The sequence below is a fragment of the Pteropus vampyrus genome, unplaced genomic scaffold (genome assembly GCF_000151845.1).
Source record: "Pteropus vampyrus isolate Shadow unplaced genomic scaffold, Pvam_2.0 Scaffold388, whole genome shotgun sequence".
In the NCBI taxonomy this organism is placed as follows: Eukaryota; Metazoa; Chordata; class Mammalia; order Chiroptera; family Pteropodidae; genus Pteropus; species Pteropus vampyrus.
This window is the reverse complement of record NW_011889169.1, coordinates 381,234-399,066: the sequence shown is the minus strand read 5'-3', so window position 1 is coordinate 399,066 and position 17,833 is coordinate 381,234. Positions and strand designations below refer to the sequence as shown.

At 42.6% G+C, this 17,833-nt stretch overlaps 1 protein-coding gene across 2 annotated transcripts; it reads right to left on the bottom strand.

Moving 5' to 3' along the window:
• Positions 1-1,887: 1,887 nt before the first annotated feature.
• Positions 1,888-17,701, bottom strand: TBC1D20 (TBC1 domain family member 20). Of its 2 annotated transcripts, none has more exons than XM_011380109.2 (9): positions 17,494-17,701; positions 11,241-11,426; positions 9,564-9,644; positions 6,817-7,003; positions 6,563-6,664; positions 5,456-5,597; positions 4,470-4,657; positions 3,904-4,196; positions 1,888-2,279 (listed from the first exon to the last, which is right to left on the bottom strand). In XM_011380109.2, the coding sequence occupies exons 1-8, from the start codon at positions 17,561-17,563 to the stop codon at positions 3,941-3,943; spliced, it is 1,212 nt and encodes a 403-aa protein (XP_011378411.1). In that variant the 5' UTR covers positions 17,564-17,701; the 3' UTR covers positions 1,888-2,279; positions 3,904-3,940. The 2 variants fall into 2 exon arrangements, with proteins under 2 accessions (XP_011378411.1, XP_023379023.1); XM_023523255.1 differs by having other exon boundaries at positions 1,888-2,172.
• Between the last annotated feature and the right edge of the window lie 132 nt (positions 17,702-17,833).

Below are 17,833 nucleotides of genomic sequence, written 5' to 3'. Positions count from 1 at the left end.
ACTTGCATGACCTCATAGTTGGTAAAGCATTTTCTCAAACATCATTAAGCTACCCATATGCGATGGGACTATCCCTATTTTATTGTTATTGACGAGTCCCAGGGATGTGACTCGCAGCAACTCACACAACCAGGAAGTAACGCACTTGCCATCATGCCACCAATCACTTTCTAGACCCAGTTTTGGTGATGTCCTATTCTCACCCCGTCCCCCAACCCCAATATAGAGTCCCAACTCCCTTCTGCAGTGCTCACAGCTGTCCTTGACCCCTAAGCACCCTTCCACTGACATTGCCCACTCCATCTCTCCACAGACCCCAAACCTTGGTCCTCCTAGGCTTTGCTAGGTATGAAACATCCACACTTTTTGTTCAGCTGTTATTTTTACACTGTTGTCCCCTTTGCCTTGCATATGTGGTATTTTCTGACACTACTCCAATTCTCCAGCACTAACTGGGTTTTCAACAGTTCAGTTTAATCAGTTTAATTCTGATACTACCTGGAGTTAACATCAGATCCTACACGTTAAAGTGCTCAGTCCCACGAAACTGCCCCCACTTCAGATGCCAGCCACAAATGAGGTGCCCAAGCTATCTACACTTTTCTGCCTGCCTAACTTTACGAGTTTCAACAGCCCCACTCAGGTTCAATAATTTGCTAGAAGGGCTCGCAGAACTCAGGAATACACTGTTTACTGATTATAAAGGATACAACTTGGAAACAGCCATCAGAAGAGATGCATAGAGCAAGGTGTGGGGGAAGGGTGTAGAGCTCCCAAGCCCTCTCTGGGTGCACCACCCTCCCTTCATCTTGGTGTGTTCATCAACCCAGAAGCTCTGAATCTAAATCGAGTTTTTGTAGAGTTCAATCTCTAGCCTCCCCTACCCCCGAAGAGGTCAGTGGGGTGGGACTGAAAGTTCCCACCCTCTAATCATTTGGCCTTTCTGGTGACCTGCCCCACTCTGAGACTACCTGATACTTTAAGTCGTATCAGATGGGAGCGATCGAAAAGGACTAATTATGAACAAAAGACATTCCTATCAGTAAGTTTCAAGAATTTTAGGGGAACTGGGGATAAAAACCAAGTCTTTACTATACCACATACACCCTTTCTTCAGTATTCCAATTTTCAAAATTCTATACATTCAGCCATCAACTCCCATAAAATTGCCACTGACTCTGCTGCTTAAAAAAATTGCTCCTTCAGTGCAACTCTGGTGTAGCTCTCACAGGCAGTGTACTCCATGAGTCAGATCAAAGGGCAACATGGCTTATGGAAGTGGGACATGGTCAGGGAGCTGTGATGCCAGCTCAGACTTGGGTGCCCTCACTGCTCCCCTCTGGGCCAGGGAAAGAGTCACATCCCAGATGACATGGATTCTTGCCTCCATGATGGGCCCCTCTTCAGGGTGGAGGCGACAGGTACTTGGCACTGTTCTGGGCTCTCACTACCTGACAGCTGGGAGTGTTAAGATGCTGGAAGCACTTGGCAAGAACAGCTCTCAGAGCTCCTTTGTGGATGGAAATTACATATGGGGGCACAGTTATGTTTACACCAGGCTCTGGTTAGGTTGCAAAACTCAGCTTTCAGAGATGAAGGCATCCCCAGAACAGAGTGAAAAATAGTCAAGATCACCCCATAGTAGTATCCCATACCACCTGTGCTGCTTAACTGTGACCATGGGCCCCAGGCGGTAGCTGGAGTGTATAGGGCATACTTATCGCAGGTGAAATAGGACTGCAGGTAGCCATGCGAGTCGGCACCAACCAGGAGTCAACAGACCAGAGCACAGTCCCAGGCCAGGAGTGGAAGGTGAGGAACATAAAGGCCAGATGCTTAAGACCAGAGTCTACTAACAGATGGTGGACAAGACAGAATGACAAAAGATTAGTAACCACATATGGCTATTTATTTCATACAGGGCTCTGTACAAAATATTTACACAATAGTAAACCACCTGAAGGTAAAAAGATAATGCCTTCTCATTGGCGGGGAGAATCCTCGTGTCAGTAAAGCTATAAATTGAATGACCTCACTCCTTCTTAGACCAAAACAGAAGCAAATGCCTTGTTTCCTGGGATCCAGAAAGCGGTGGCCTTGGGATCCTGATCACGGGCACCTCCTTTCCTCTTCTCCATCAATTCCTTCAGTATTTGCCGACAGGATCGAGTGCTGTGGCAAGAGGAACCCATGCTGCTGTCCATTTGTAAACATGTCAAGAGGACAAACTTGCTGTGGGAGAAGACTGGGAATACCTGTCACATCATCACCTGTGGATCCTGGAAGAATTTCCTTTGTCTTTATATATCCACCACTTTCTAGATTAATCCATCCACATCACACTCACCCCAGATGGGACTCCTGTTATAAAGAACGATCCATCCCTCTAAGCTTTTTTTTTTTTTTTTTTTTTGGTTTTAAAGTGCTGAGTGTAACTTAGTGCTGCTGCCGCTCCTAATTTTTCTGGGTTTGCCAGCTGCCTGGCATGCTAAATAAAAGTCCTCCACTCTGCACACAGTGGGTATGCGGGGAGGATGTAGAGGTCTGGGTATAGTAAAGTGCTTCTGTCATGTTCACTTTAAGAAAACACCTATCATGAGAGAACATTACCAGAGAGAGACCAGGAGATTAAAGTACATGGCTGCTTCATACTATACACTCCAATTCTTTAAAGCAGCAAAAGGCACTTTTTTTTTCAAGCCAGCCAAAGTTGATCTAAAACAAATCTGGCTTTGCTTACAGGAAAAGCTGTCCCAGAAGGACTGAATGATCCATCTTATTCTTAAAGGCCCACAGAGTTCTCAGGCAGCTTGGGGCAGGGAGCTGGCTGTTCCAGGCTCTAGGCTCACCACTCTGCAGGCTGTGGTTTGTCTCTTTCTGGGTGCTGACAAGTTTCCAAAGACATTTTCAACCAGGAAGGAGAGATCAGCAGTTGAGGAGAGAAATCAAACCCAAAAAATGAAGCCAAGCTAGTGACTGGGTGCCTATTTGGGAGAAGATGGGTGATCTGAGGAAAAGAAAGGAAGGAAAGCTGGACGCGAAGTGGACACTTTGGAAGTGTGGGGACGTTTACAAATAGCAACTCTGGCTAAAAGGAAATATTAAATAATTGAGTAAAAAGGAAACTTCAGGGTCCTGGAAGCTCATCTTTCTGATGAGAACTATTTTTTTCCATGCGAGAACTGTTATTTTTAAAGGGTACTTTACATGTTGGGTGTTATGTAATACTAAAAATAGTAATAAAAGATACTTTTATAAGCAACTTTGTGTGGCTGGAAGGGGAAAAAAAAGAAGAAGAGGGGCAGGCAAACCAGTCTATGTCTGGGCCCTAAAACTTAACATTCCTTCCCATTTGACTGGAAATTCCTCAGTGATTTCTAGGCTAAAAATTGGTAGGATTTACTTAGTAACCTAGTTCACATCTGTCTCCTTGATTTCTGACCAGCTAATGGAGCTGCTCTTAAGAGGGCCAATCTTATTCCCAGGCTAGCCTTCCCTGCCCCCTTGCCTTCATTGCAAGGTCCGACTTCTTTCGCAGAAGCTCCTTCCTTCTTTGTCCGGCTGCAGCAGACAGAACAGGAGGAGCTGTGAGGCGGGCATTAAGTGGTCCAGCTTACTTACTGCTGAGCAGCTAATAGGATCCCCAGTAACCAGGCCCAGTGGTTCCAAAGGCATCTGGGAGCTAAAACCTCCATTTCCTCCAACACAGAGAGCCCACTTGGAAGCCCACCCTACGGAAGTCCCCCTAGTGCCCAGTGTCAGGAAGGCTCTGCTACTGGCCTCTGAAGCAAAGGCAAACTGGGGACAGGCAGGAAAGGGTGGCAGGAATAGAAAACCTTTGACAGAAACCCTTTTAATAAAGGACATTCCACCCCTCCCCAACCTTCCATGGAAGGGTGAGACCTTAATGTGATGTCAGAAGAAGCGTCTTCTCTGGCATTTAGGGGAACAGCTGCAGTTGAAACTTAGGGGCCCACTCCAGGGCACTTTTTACCACAGCCAGAGCAGCCGCACCAAGTGCCACCGTCAGCCCCATCACTGCCAGTTTCACAAAGCGATTGGTCCTAGGTTTGGTCAGGACGTCTTTTGTTCGCTCCTCGGGCCGCAGAAGTCCCCGAAACCTCTGCCGCAGCACCATGTCAGGCCTCTGCTGGGCTGACGCCAGCTCAAAGTCTTTGAAGGTAGAGGCTGCCGTTCTGCAGAGAAGAAGGAGACAGAAAGAAGGAAACGGTATGAAAGAAAAAGAGGGGAAGAAAAACTAGATTAAATAGGCTGAGGGCAGAGCAATCCATTGCTCAGAAACTTCTTGATAAAGATCATGAAGACTGAAGTGGTAATTCTGCCGGCATAAGCTTAGATCTCTGAAAACTTTCCCCAACCTTGTCCCTGCTAGACACAGTCTTCCATCACTTCTGTTCATAACAACCCCCTACCCCCGCCCCCTCAACCAGTGCCTTGGTTTCACTCACTTCTCAGCTCGCTGTTGGGCAGCTGCCTCCCGAGCAAGTTCGGATGGGGGAAACTGAACAAAGAGGTCCCCAGCTCTACTGATCAGCGTCTCATAGGGCAGGTCCTGAGGGATCTGGGACAACAGGTGGTGGACCGAGGCCATGTCGCAGTCACAATCCAGGACTTCCTGCTCTCGATACAACACTATCTGTGAGGAGCAAGGCCTTGCATCAGAGACCAAAACATACAAAGGCATTGGCCATGTGCATTTTATTCTCCTTAAACATGAATTTTAAATTGGTAACAGGGCTCACCCCAAATGCTTAGCAAATTCTGGTAGCCACCTAGGAAGTGATAATGTACATATGTGAGTACTTTTACTACTGGGCTGGCCCTTCCTGCTAGAGGCAAACTTCTATCCTATGACATGAAAGAGTGACCAAGTAAATGAAGGAGAGTCTTTTAGGAGAAAGAAGAGAGGAATTAGTGGAAGATTTCTAGAGCTCTAGAACCGAAAAAAAAAACGGTTCTAAACAGTAGAAAGAACAACAATGAGTTCCCACTTTCATTCCCACCACCTATGACTCAGGCTCTCTAATAATTGGAGTACTACCCCCCCATACCACAGCAAGCCATCTCAATTTTCTATCATAATACCAACACCTTCTCGTTTCTTAAACCCGGAGTTGGCAATTTGTACTAGTTCCAAGAGATGCCAAAAGAAAAACGTAATTCCCAATGCAGGTGAGCATTTAAATGTTCAGAAAAAAATCACTCAATATACAAATCTATGTCTAATCAGCATTTTCCAAACTTATTTTTACACAGAACATTCTTTTCCATGATATTTCCATTACTATTGCACAGAATGGTGTCCAGGCACACCAGTTTGGGAAATGCTGGCTTTTGCATCTTTCCAAAAATCACCAGGTTTCCCTTTAGGGGACATGAGCAAACTAGAATGGGTGACGGTGAACCTAGCTGCAGACTCATGGCCTGTACCTACCACAGCTGCAAAGTAAATGGGCATCAGGGGATGGCAGGCCAGGAAGAAGTCGTATAACCGCACAACGTGCCTGAAGTCAGATAGAACGTGCCCAAACCAAGTGATGAGCCAGCTGAGGGCAAAGATGGTTCCCACCTCGGCACTAGGAGTAAGGAAATCCAGATGTTAGGTTCCCTGATGAGTCGTCCCTTCCTTTTCTCTGGGCCTTCTTTGTCCTCAGTACCGTGAGAAGGAAGCATTTAGGAAATACGCTTTCTGGAAAATTCAGCCACCTAGGAATTCAGCCTTTTCTTCTCACAAAATACAAAGTCCTTAAAATGTGCCCACCACCATGTCATTAACACTACAATAGTGTGCTGGTTGCCTTATCTCACTGGGTACTCTCCTAATGGCCAAGAAATGTCTACTAGAAGAACAAAAAGTATTTGTTTTCCGAAAACTATACCATGATTTTCCTTCTCAGAAATAAATACCCTTTTGGGGGGGCACACGCACATATTCTCAGGCTTGAAAATACAACTGTATTATTAATTTTTCAGTTATCATGAGATGACTGAAACATCTTAAGACACAAATATTATTAAAAAAAAAAAAAAAGTGAAGCATTGGCCAAAGACACATTTCCAACTAAAAAGAGAAAAAAAAAAATCATATGATATTTGCAAAGAAAGTTCTCCTTGGTACTTGGTTTTGAATAAAACCACCCATGGATGGCCTTGTCTTTCTCACCTCTGGATCCTTTAGGACTTTCTACTTTTCTTGTGGCAATAACCTCAAAGTTTACTTTGGCTTACTTACCTTGTCCACCTCTCTCCACTAGATGTAAACTCCTCAGAGGCATGGGCTGTGATAGCTCTTGTACCCCCCCACCCCCACCCCCGCCCCCGCAAAAAGCATAGCACTCAAAAGGGGCTCCAAGACTGTGTACAGAACTAAATTATCCATATCGCTGGTACTGGAAAGGATGACTCAGAAGGACTTAACACTAATTGACTAAGATGATGATGAGCTAGACTTGTGAGGAAGAAACAGAGGCTAGAGAAAAGTGAAGGTATGTGTGTGTCTGTGTGTATGTGTGTGTACTCATAAATGTAGACACATAAATACCTCTGCATGAAGTCATGGAGTTCTGGATTCACCTGGTCAATGATGGGCATCAAATAGTTTAATATATGCTTGGTGTTGTCCATTGTTGGATCCATAAAATCCCTAGAGGAAGACAATTCAATGAGCTTGGTCAGACCAACCATCTAAGATCGGGGTTGGGGGTGGCAACACTGACTAGAAAATGGGCTGAGGAGTTACCCCTGGGGGTGACTTGAGGAGTGATGAACAGACTCTATGACCCTCTTTGCTGGTACCTGAGGTGGTGGGTAGACAACTTTTCTACCAGGGATGTTGCCAGCCTCTCGCCTACCACCAGCAGAAATGTGACCACAATGTCATGGTAGCCCTGGTAGTAGTGCAGCTGAGGGTTGCGCTCCAAGATGATGAGGATGATGTCGATTAGTTCTTCCTGAAGCCCTTCTCTCTGTTCTTCTGGCATGCCTGGGGAAGGGATAGAGGGGGAGGGAGATGCACTTGAACATGGCAAGCAGCCTAGTAACAGGAAGGTTTAGAAGATGGTCAGCAATGGATTTTTAGAGAAAGTGTTTAATAAAAGAAAATTTGCATTTTGGTTACACATATCAAGATCTACACACATGTAGGAAATATGTGGCATACAGGAAAGAGTCACAGACTATAATCTGACAGTGGGGGAACATGCAGATACCATCTTAACTGAATCACCGCATTGCCAGTAGTGTGACTATTTGACAACATGTGCCTCCTGATGTGATGCATTGAAAAGGACTCAGCATTGCTTCTGAGGAATTCTGTGGAATTCCTACCAAGAGTGTATAAACTAAATCTAATAATGAGGAAATAGCAGACAAACCCACATTGAGAGAAATTTTCTGAAATAACTGGCCTGTCATAAAAGACAAAGGAACTATTCCAGATTAAAGGAAGCTAAAGTGATATGATACCTGAATGGGAAATGCATGAATTTATATTTTCTTTTCCTATAAAAAACATTATTGGGATAAATGGTGAATTCTGAATAAAATCTGTAGATCAGATAGTATTTTTCAATGTTGTTACTGATTTTGATAAGTGTACTGTGATTATGTAAGAGCCTTGATTTTAGGAAATACACCATGAAATATTTAGAGGCAAAGGGGCACCATGTCTGTAACTTACTTTTAAAAAGTTCAGAAAAAAATGTTTGTGTGTATACACGGAGGAGAGAAAGCAAATACTGTAAGATGTTAACATATAAGAAAATCTGGGTAAAAGGTATCTAGGTAATTCTTTGTCTTATTTTTGCTACTTTTCTGTAGGTGTAAAAATAAAAAAAAAATTGCATGTTTTCTTCTAAACCAAATTATCACAGGAAGTTTTAACTTTCTTGACCCAAAGATGCAGGTGGAAGCAGGGGTGCCTGTCTTAGGAGCTCTTTCTGTGTATGTAGCTGGTTCTGGCAGTGGTCAGTGTGGCCCCTCAGCTCATCTGGCTTTTGGTATAAAAACACCAAACCTTGGCTTTGTGAACTGCTTTGGAAGAATCGCACACACCATAGATACTGTGAGAGAAAACAGCTAATGTAAGGACCCAGACTAAACTGAGCAAAGGGTTTAAGGTGAGAGCAAAGCTCATCTCTTGCCCATATTTATTCCACATCCTCTAAAAGGCATACTCTTAAAAGATAAAATTAAAAAGAAAATGAAATAAACAAAGTACTATGGATAGGTAAAATCATGAAAGTAGTGAAAGAAAAAATTAAACCCTGCTTGAATTTTCAGTATAAAAGTGGTCAGCTAAGCTCAGAACAAAATGAATGCAAAAAGAATATGTAACCACAAAGAAAGTTCAACTTACAGAAAGAATATCAGAGACTGATGTTACATAAATGGAAGAAGAATAAAGAGTTCAGAGGGAAAACAGGTTACCTAGGGGAAAAATGGGAGGCACCTGTCCTGTGCAGTCTCATCCAAAGCAGCAGGATAGGAAAAGGAAACTGGACCATGGGCATGTTTTCATCAAAACCAAGTTGGATACATACAAATATCTAATTCTGTTGTATACCGGAAACTAATATAGTGTTGTATGTCAACAATACCTCAATAAAAATAAAAGAATAAGTAAATAAATAAAATAAAAATAAAAAAAACAAGATGACAGGCCACTGGCTACACAAGAATCCCAAGAACCTCTGTTGGAAGCAAGGATGCAGGCAGGAAAGAAGGCCCTTTAACAGACAAAATCCAAGCCAGAGTATGGGTTTGGAGGAGTGAAGCAATGGGTTTAGAAGCTCTTGTTCCTTTTAGCAATTATCCTCTCTTCATGGACATAAAGGCAGAGTTGCCAAAGGAAGAGAAATAGATAACAAACATGAGGTTTGTAGCCCAGTTTTCTTCACTGTGAAAATGGAGACAATGGTCATTCTTCTCATTCTTCCTGGAATGGGGAGGCAATTCAGTCCAAGGAACTCAATATGTGTATATGCAAGGTATCCCTATTTATAAAAATCAAATCAAATGAAGATAGTAATAGTTCTTGTTAGTCTCCAATCTGCTCTTTGAAGCCCACTGATGTGGCTGCCCTTAGACGCATGGCTATCAGTGAAGGAGGGCTCTTGACTGATGAGATCAGGCGAAAAGTGTGGCCCAAGCTCCTCAATGTCAACACCAATGACCCATCTCCTGTATCAGGTAAGGGTAGGGGATGGAACTGTGAGGCAAGGGGCTCTAGTAATCCCTTTGAAGACCCTTCTGTGGCTTCTCTGAAAGGGGGTGGGGGAAACCTCTCATTTACCACCTCTAGGCCATGAGAAATTATTTTTGGTTCAGGCTTTCACAGTGGGTGTCTGAGCGTGACCCAGTAAATGAAAGAATGACTCAGCAGACTGGGAATACAAAGGGTCCCTGAGGAGGCAGGGTCCTACATGTTAGGTCACACTGTGTGCTGGAATGGAAACTCCCTGGAACTGGCAAACACCAAAACAAGAAAGCAGATACAACTGGGATAGAAATTTCAGCGTAGCAAGACTGAGAGAGCTTCTCACCAGGAGGGAACCGCCGTAAGGACCGCCTGACGTCCAGCAGCACTTGCTGGTAATCCTTGCTCATCTGTCGCAGGTTCTCCCCTATTGGAGGAAAAGGAACATATTAATGTAGAAATGTCTGGGAAGCGAGATTAGGAGCAAAATATTCTGGTATGACATCAAAGGCCTGGAGGGCATACTTTGTCTTTCTTCTGAAAAGGACATGACTCAAGATATAACATTTGGAGAGGAATCCCTAGTTTAGTTCCAAACATGCTGTTTAATGCAAGTCCTGATGACAGTAGGAGGCGGGAACACACTGTCCAAAAGGCAACTGAGTGAGCTGGAAAGAGCAGCAGAGGAGAGGTCAGGAGGCCAGGGGCCTAGTATGGCTGCCACTGGGGAACTGCTCTGAATTTCAAAGTCCACATCTGCAAAATGGTGATATTCCCTTCCATAATACACCTCTTAGGTTAGAGTAAGGCTCAAATAAGATCGTGAATGTGGAAACCACAGGCCATTGGGAAAACGACATCTGTAAAGTCTAGGGAGCACTGAGCTGTTCAGAAAGGAATAGTAAGATAAACTCTCTTGTCCTAACCTTTCTTGACCCAGAAATTCTAAAACTAAGACGCTGCAAATAAGAGATAGTACTTGTGTTCAGGTGATAAGCCCATTAAAATGTGAGAGTTAAGGAGGCAGTTTCTAGCTATTATACATGAGAAGTGTACATTGCCCTCAACCCAAATTGAGTGTTGTATAACAAGTCTACATTTCCTTCACAAGCCAAAATCAAAAGCTACCACAGGAGCCTGTGCAATACTTCCCCAACCAAGACTTCATCTTATAAAGATACGGGAAATTTGGAATCTGATAGAAGAACATCATCTCAGGATACAGAGTGTGAACATGGCAATGCCTTTTCCTTCCAACAAAAAGCTGATTGCTCCAAGGCAGCCAGTTTCAAATATAATAACAAGTGGCAACTTAAAACCCTTGGCTGCACTATGACACTGTGAACTTTTATTGGCAGAGGCTGTTTTAATCATTTCTAGTACCTGGCACACAAGAGGAGCACAATTAATATCCGCTGAATGAGTGAAAGAATCCCCAGCACCTGGACTCTGGCTATACATAGCAGGAAAGCAATAAATGTTTATTGAGTGAATAAATGACAAAGTGGGCTCACTGTTCTGCAGTACTTTTATTTGAATTCTGCACCATATTCCAAGGAACTCCTTCTACTACGAGGGCCTTGCAAATTAGTTAAGTAACAGCTGTTCATAGAATTATAGAATTTTAGAATTCCAAAAGATCTTAGTGTTTCCCGATAAAAAGGACCAAAGAGGTATTATCTCTCCCTTTAGCTTAATGTTTCTCAAAATGTAGTTCATCTGCATCAGGTGAGGTGTGTATTAAAATGCTGATTACTACAACCAACCTCTAAGTTATTCAAGACTGGATATTTTTAATAAACTCCCCTACCTAGCCAAAAAAAGCTACCTACATACATACCTAATGAAAGCTCCATTTTTGAATAAAATTCTACCTATCAGTTTGGCCTCATTTTCAGACTGGGCTCATGCATATCCTAAAATGTTTTAAATTTACTCATCTATTCTTGGTTTGACATAAGCATAAAAATCAAAGATCCTGGATTTTTTCCCCTTGCCTCACAGTTCCATCCCCTACCCTTACCTGATACAGGAGATGGGTCATTGGTGTTGACATTGAGGAGCTTGGGCCACACTTTTCGCCTGATCTCATCAGTCAGGAGCCCTCCTTCACTGATAGCCATGCGTCTAAGGGCAGCCACATCAGTGGGATCACTGTTCAGGGCCTGGTGTATCTCTGCCACTTTCTTTTTCCTTTTGGCATTAAAGTCTGCAAAAAAAGGGGTAGACACATATTCGGCATGTGTACGTTTTCTGTTCAGGGCTCAATCTTCTTTTCAGTCTGAGTTACAGGTAGGTATATTTAAAGCCAACCTACAGATATTTAATTAGCAGATAATATGCAAAACACTAAGGAGATATACCATATAAATAACAAGCAAGGAATTACAATGATAATAAATAGTAAATTCAGGCCATGCACTATAACATATTAACACATTAACAGATACTGTTAATATCTACCTAATAGAATGCCTGTTTTTCTTAATGCCAAGCTTTAGAGCATATATATCTTAATACGATGATTATTTCCTGTTGTTTGTAGAAGAAATGTATATGTATGACACCAAAATTCAATACTACGTTTTTAAACAAAACCAGAAAAGTCTCCAGTTACATGCTAATTCAACTGGTAAAACATCAGAATCATATAGGAATATTTTCAAAATCAGAATGTCAAAGGGTATATATACTCTGATCTCCAGTGTGGTGGATGGTATAAGAGCGGCATGGTGCTGCACACAAAGCAATTGTTTCGTAACACCCATATTATCTAGTGTGATCAAGAAGTAATGTTTTAAGCATCTTACATCCTTATATGGTAGTTCGTTATTCACACACAAGCATTTTATTGTGTTTAAATAACTTTCTAGGAAATTGGTTGAGAGTTTGTGGTTGATGTTTATCACATCATAATTTTCCTATTTAAAATAATGGAGTTAATAGGCTCTCAGAGTTTTCATTAAGAATGTCTAATTTTAGAAAATGTAAACACAAGAAAAGTTAAACAAGACACCAGAAAAGAGCTGTTACAAAGCTGTGCACTATAAATGCCAAATAAAGGTATGTGCAGACACCAAGAGCTCAGAGACTGCTGTAGGTCAGGCTAATCTGAGAAGGCATTACTGAAGAGTGCAGCTTAAAAAGGAAAAGGAAGATTTTAAAAGGCTGGAAGGAGGAAGAGAGCAGAAGAAAGGCTTGGAGATAGGAAACACAAGTCCTTTTCATTTAACAGTAAACGGATTCATTAAAAAATATTTATGCAGCATATACCAGGTGTAGGCACTAGAGTTACGTAAGGTGGAAGATAATACCAGATGGTAGGTTAGGCTTTAGACAAGACTAATGTCAGAAGTAGGTTAGGCTTTAGAAGGGACTAACATGGGAAGGTAGATTAGGTTTTGGAAGGGACACTAGGCAGCTTTCCTCAGTAATGTTCTATTCTCAGGCAATAGTCTACAAATTGTTTCCATGATGAAGCTGCATATTAGTAACAGTAATGAAAGTTGGAACTAATGGTCCTGGTTACCTACCTATGAGAGCTGTGACATATAAACCAATCAGTTTAGAGTCATGCAACTGGAGGTACGGAAAGGACAATAACACAGGTGCATTTTCGCTCAGGTAAACTTGTTCTCCTGGCTAGATTGTTATTTTCTATGGTAACCTAGTAGGGTGAGCATTTCTTTCAGTCTGTCTGGTTCTCACCTATAATCCTGGCGTAACTCTTCATAGCAAACCCCTCCAGCTATCTGCATTCTCAAAAATTTAACTGGATTCTAAATTAAATGGTAACTCTACCTAGAAATCACGAAAAATCAAGTCTCAATTCCCTGTGTCAGTAGAGCACCTAACTAGTCAAATGGCTGTTTACAAGGTGCTTTAAGCTCTTGTCTGTCCCTCCATCCATCCATTAGTCTATCTATTCATTTATCAGTCCATCATTTAATGAACATTTACTTGTAGTAAAGCATTATCCTAGAGATAAAAAGATGAATGTGACTCACTCCCAGCCCTTGAGGGACACAAATAATTTTCATATATAATGTAACAAAAACCATAAGACAGAATGACTACTCCTGAGGCAATCAGGAAAGGCTTCGCCAAGAATATATTCTGGTACTTTCTTAAAGAAAACTTTGCACATGGAAGAGTGGTTGAAGGGAGAGTACTCCAGGCAGAGGAAAGAGCGTGTACAAAGACCCTGTCATGTTAAAGAAGCATCATGCCCAGAAAACAGAAAATTCTATGAGGCTGATGTGTTAGGTAAAGGGAGAGAACAGAAGCTGGAAGGATGCAGTAAATGTGGCTTCGGAAGAGTCTGGGCTGCCTTTATCTTGTTGAGGACTCTGGGCTTTATCCTGTACTCAAGGGAAGACAAGGAGGGATTTTACTTTGAGTCAAAGGGCTATCCTTTGGAAGAGAAGGGTGTATGTTTTCAAAGAGGGACTGTAGACACAGGAAACAGAGGAGACTTTTTAGATAATAACACAGACTGAGACAAAACATAAGCAGGGATTGAATTAACAAAGAAAAAAAAGTACCAGATAGCCTACATTTTCTTTACTTAGTTTCCTTGTACTTTCTATACATCACAAATTAAAACGCTTAAATGGTAATATGAACATGGCTTGAGGTAAGCTCTGATGTTTAGAAATCTTGTTAACCTGCTTGCTAAGAGTGTAGAAAAATGTTGTCAATTTGTTTAGACACATATCCACCTTGTCCCTCTTCCTAACTAAGCTATTCAGCAATCTGGGGGAAAGGAAAAACTTGCTTGTATCTTAGAAAAAAATAACACTGCAATCAGTTGGATTTCCATTAGGTTTTGGCAAATAATCTGCCAGAATTTTTACTAATTCTGAACCTAAACCATAGCTCTAGTACATAGTTCTCTTAACACTGTTTTAATTCTATAGTACATAGTTCTCTTAACACTGTTTTAATTCTATTTTTAATCTTGCATTTCAGAATTTACTACCATTTCTAGTTTTGGTGCTCCATGAGAACTCAGTAAATATGTGCAGAATAGAATAAATAATTTAGCTTAGCTATTGTTCCTCTGGAAAAACTGGCATAGAGTAAATGACATTATTTTCCTTTACTACTGTTAAGAATATGCCCACTGCACAACTCTAAACACAGTCATGCGCCGCATAACAAAGATACATTTTGAGAAATGTGTTAGGCGATTTCGCAGTTGTGCCAGCCTTATAGAATGCACTTACACAAACCTACATGGTATAACCTACTACATATCTACGCTATATACCACCTTTGTATATGTGGTCCGTCATTGACCAAAACATTGTTACATGGTGCATCACTGTAGATTTATAGGCTCTTTGGACTTTTTCTAAAGCTACTGGTACTTCCCAGAGTAGGATGCTGCTCAGATGTGGATTTTAGCTACTGTCTGTTCAGGCCCCAATATCACCTTCATCAATCTCACATTCCAGTGATTATGTATTAATGGCAGATGAGGAAGGCTCTCATTGTGACGTAAAAAGGGAGGAGAAAACAGAAAACTCAAGTTAGCTAGAGATGTATAAATTACAGAGTAATAAGGTCAACTGCTAGACTACACAATGAGGGAGAAAGGTTAGCAGAGTCTCGACTGAACTAATTTACATATATCCTTTTTATCTCAGAAAGAGGAAAATCATTGAGCTATTCTTGGGATGCTTGGGAAAATATTACAATTAATGCCTACTAGCTATTTTAAGATAAATTTTATATATGGACTTTGGGATGAGACATACTTCTGAACTTGAAAATGCTCTATTAGGGCTTGGGATAAAAGCCCACATTTCATATGGAGATAGCATATATGTAATCCAAATCCCCGAATCCTTTCATTTCAATTTATTTTTGCCCCACTTATGAGAGATGTATTATACATTCCAAAGTTGATACCTTCCAAATTTCTTTACAGTAAGAGAGAGGTCTTGGCTGTCGTAACCATGACAGAATAAAATGACTATCCTGTAGTTGGCTGCAAAATATAAGGCACTGCTATAAATAAATCCTGATGCCTAAAAAGCAATTCATTCAACAAAGGAAAGTGATGACGTAGACATGACTTGGGCTGCTCTCCATTAAAATGATCATTTAAATAAGGGGCACTGAAGCAGTAGTTCTTTACAGTTCACATGAAGATGGCTCGGCCCGTTATTATCTCAAATACTTCCCAGTTTTGGCTACAGAATCTGGGTAAAGATTTCTGCCTACGAAGAGGTATCTCCAAAAGTACCTGGCTTGGGGAACTAAATATATAGGAAAATGACAATGACTAAAGATGAACACCAGCTATGCTTCCTCTAAGTTTTTTTCTATCTGGGCAATATAGATTTTTGTGTTTTATCTGGGGCAAGATCTCTATATTTTTTATTGTGATCTTTTATGTGAGTTTATAAAATTCCATACTAATTATTTGGTTTAAGCTTGCATATCAAGAAAGCTTTGCATAGACGTTAAACAGAAGTTAAACTAAGCAATGCTAGCCTTAATCAAAACAATGGAAGAGCTAGTGGGGGCCGGGGAGGGAGGTGTATAGATAGATAGGTATCCCTTCAGACAGATGGACACCACCCTATCCCACCCCCTGAACTCTTGATATTGACATTGGAAATTAACTTAAAATTTTATGCTGGAACTTCATATCTGTACTGGAGAAACATAGTGGGAGAGAAAAACTTACCTTTTGCTAAGTAAGGTTCCTATTAAAAACAAAATAAAACAAAGTGGCCTCTGTTTTTGGACATCCTATTTAGTTTCAACAAACGGTACCAGAATTAGCAGAGACTCATTAACTACCGGAGGTATAAAGACCAGCACGTATTAAGAAAGACTCCAAAATGGAGAGAAATGTTCTAGAGAGTGAACCAATCTGATCATAAACTCTACAAAGGAGAGCTTCTAGGATTGCCTATTCACCAATATAAATAAAAACAATAAAAACAAAAAAACTCTGATTTCTAAATTCTTCCCATCCATCCAGAGACACAAAAGCAAGGAAACTGGAGGATAAAGTCTCCAAGCCTATGCATAGTTGTGCTACAACAGGTCACAGGACCCATACCACCTGAGACATTGACTATTATGCCATGAGGACAGATGTCATACAAACATCAGCAAAGGGTTACAAGGACAAAGGGCCCAGAGAAGTAATATGAGGCGTGAGCTCCACTTCCATCCAGGACTAGAATAGGATAAAAAAGGGATAACAGAAAATGAGCCCAGAGAAACAAGATGTGGATACCGGGTGCTTCATCAAAATATGTCGGTTGAATATGCTGTTGGTTCTGTTAGGGGCACGGCACCAGCCCATAAGAAATGAAAAAGTGGGAAAACTATTTTAGTCTTCTCCGGGAGAGGGAGGGGGCGGGGGTGCGGGGATTATTTTACTTGGTACAAAGTAGACAATAATTTCAACGGTCATGTCTTAATTATATGTAAAATATATCTGAAAACACAGTGCACAACCAAACCATGATTTCATAGAAATTATTGCTTAGAATGTAACAGTACAAAAAATAAAAATCGCTTTTCACACAATTAAGTAATATTAAAATAGTTGGGACAGGATCCAGACAGAAAGCAGATTGGTGGTTGCCAGGAGCTGTGGAGACTGGAGAACGGGGAGTGATAGGCTTTCTTTTTGGAATTATTAGTGTTCTGGAATTAGACAGTGGTGATGGTTGCACAACTTTGTTAAGTACAAAGAACCACTGATCGTACACTTCAAAAGGGTGGATTTTATGGTAATTAAAAGAAATAGGTGGTCATGCACACTCCGTAAATCAAGACGGCAATATATGAATGAAGTTTGGGAAACCTGCTTACAACTAGGGAGGCGGCACCAGGAGTCTGTGGACGTGGCCGAACTGTTTCAGGTCGGGGCTGAGACTTGGCCTTAGTTCTCAGAGAAACTCAATTCTCCTTTTAAAAGACGAGGCCGGACGCTGGGTCCTGGCACCATACTTAATACTGGGGACGCGGTTCTGTCACTAGGGTTCCTCTGGTCTCAACCTCCGCTGAGCCGGGTTCTAGGCTCTCTTACCCTTCAGCCTTTTCCTCTTCCGCCGTCCAGACCCCGGCCCGCGGCCCTGAGCGCATCCGCGCAATCGCCGAGGGAGCCACTAGTCCGCGGCCCCTCAGGCGCTGCTGGCACCAGGGCCCGCTCCTCCAACAGCTGTCCCCTGCCCCTCGGGCTGCCCCAGCCCCTCAGGCCGTCCTCACAGGCCACCCCTCGGCGCACTGGTCGGCTTCCGTACCTGCCTTCTCCTCGCCGCCATCCCAGCGGCTGGAGGTGGGGCCGTCGCCCTGCGCACTCCGAGAGGCCATATCCCGGGGGCCCGGGCCCGGGCCCGAGCCCCGGCTGGCGGCGGAGCCGAGAGAAGACGCGGCTGTAGCCGCGGGACCCAGCGCCCGCTCCACTGGGAAGGCTCAGCTTGGTCGGCCGCGGCGCGCAGGCGCGTAGGCATCCTCGCGCGGGCCCCGCCCCCGCACGTGACCGTTCGCTACGCCGGGGGCGAGCGGCGGTCTCCGGAGCCCGAGCGCAGGCGCCCTAAACTGAGGAAGAGAGCGGGGAATGAGCCACGGAGAGTTCTATCT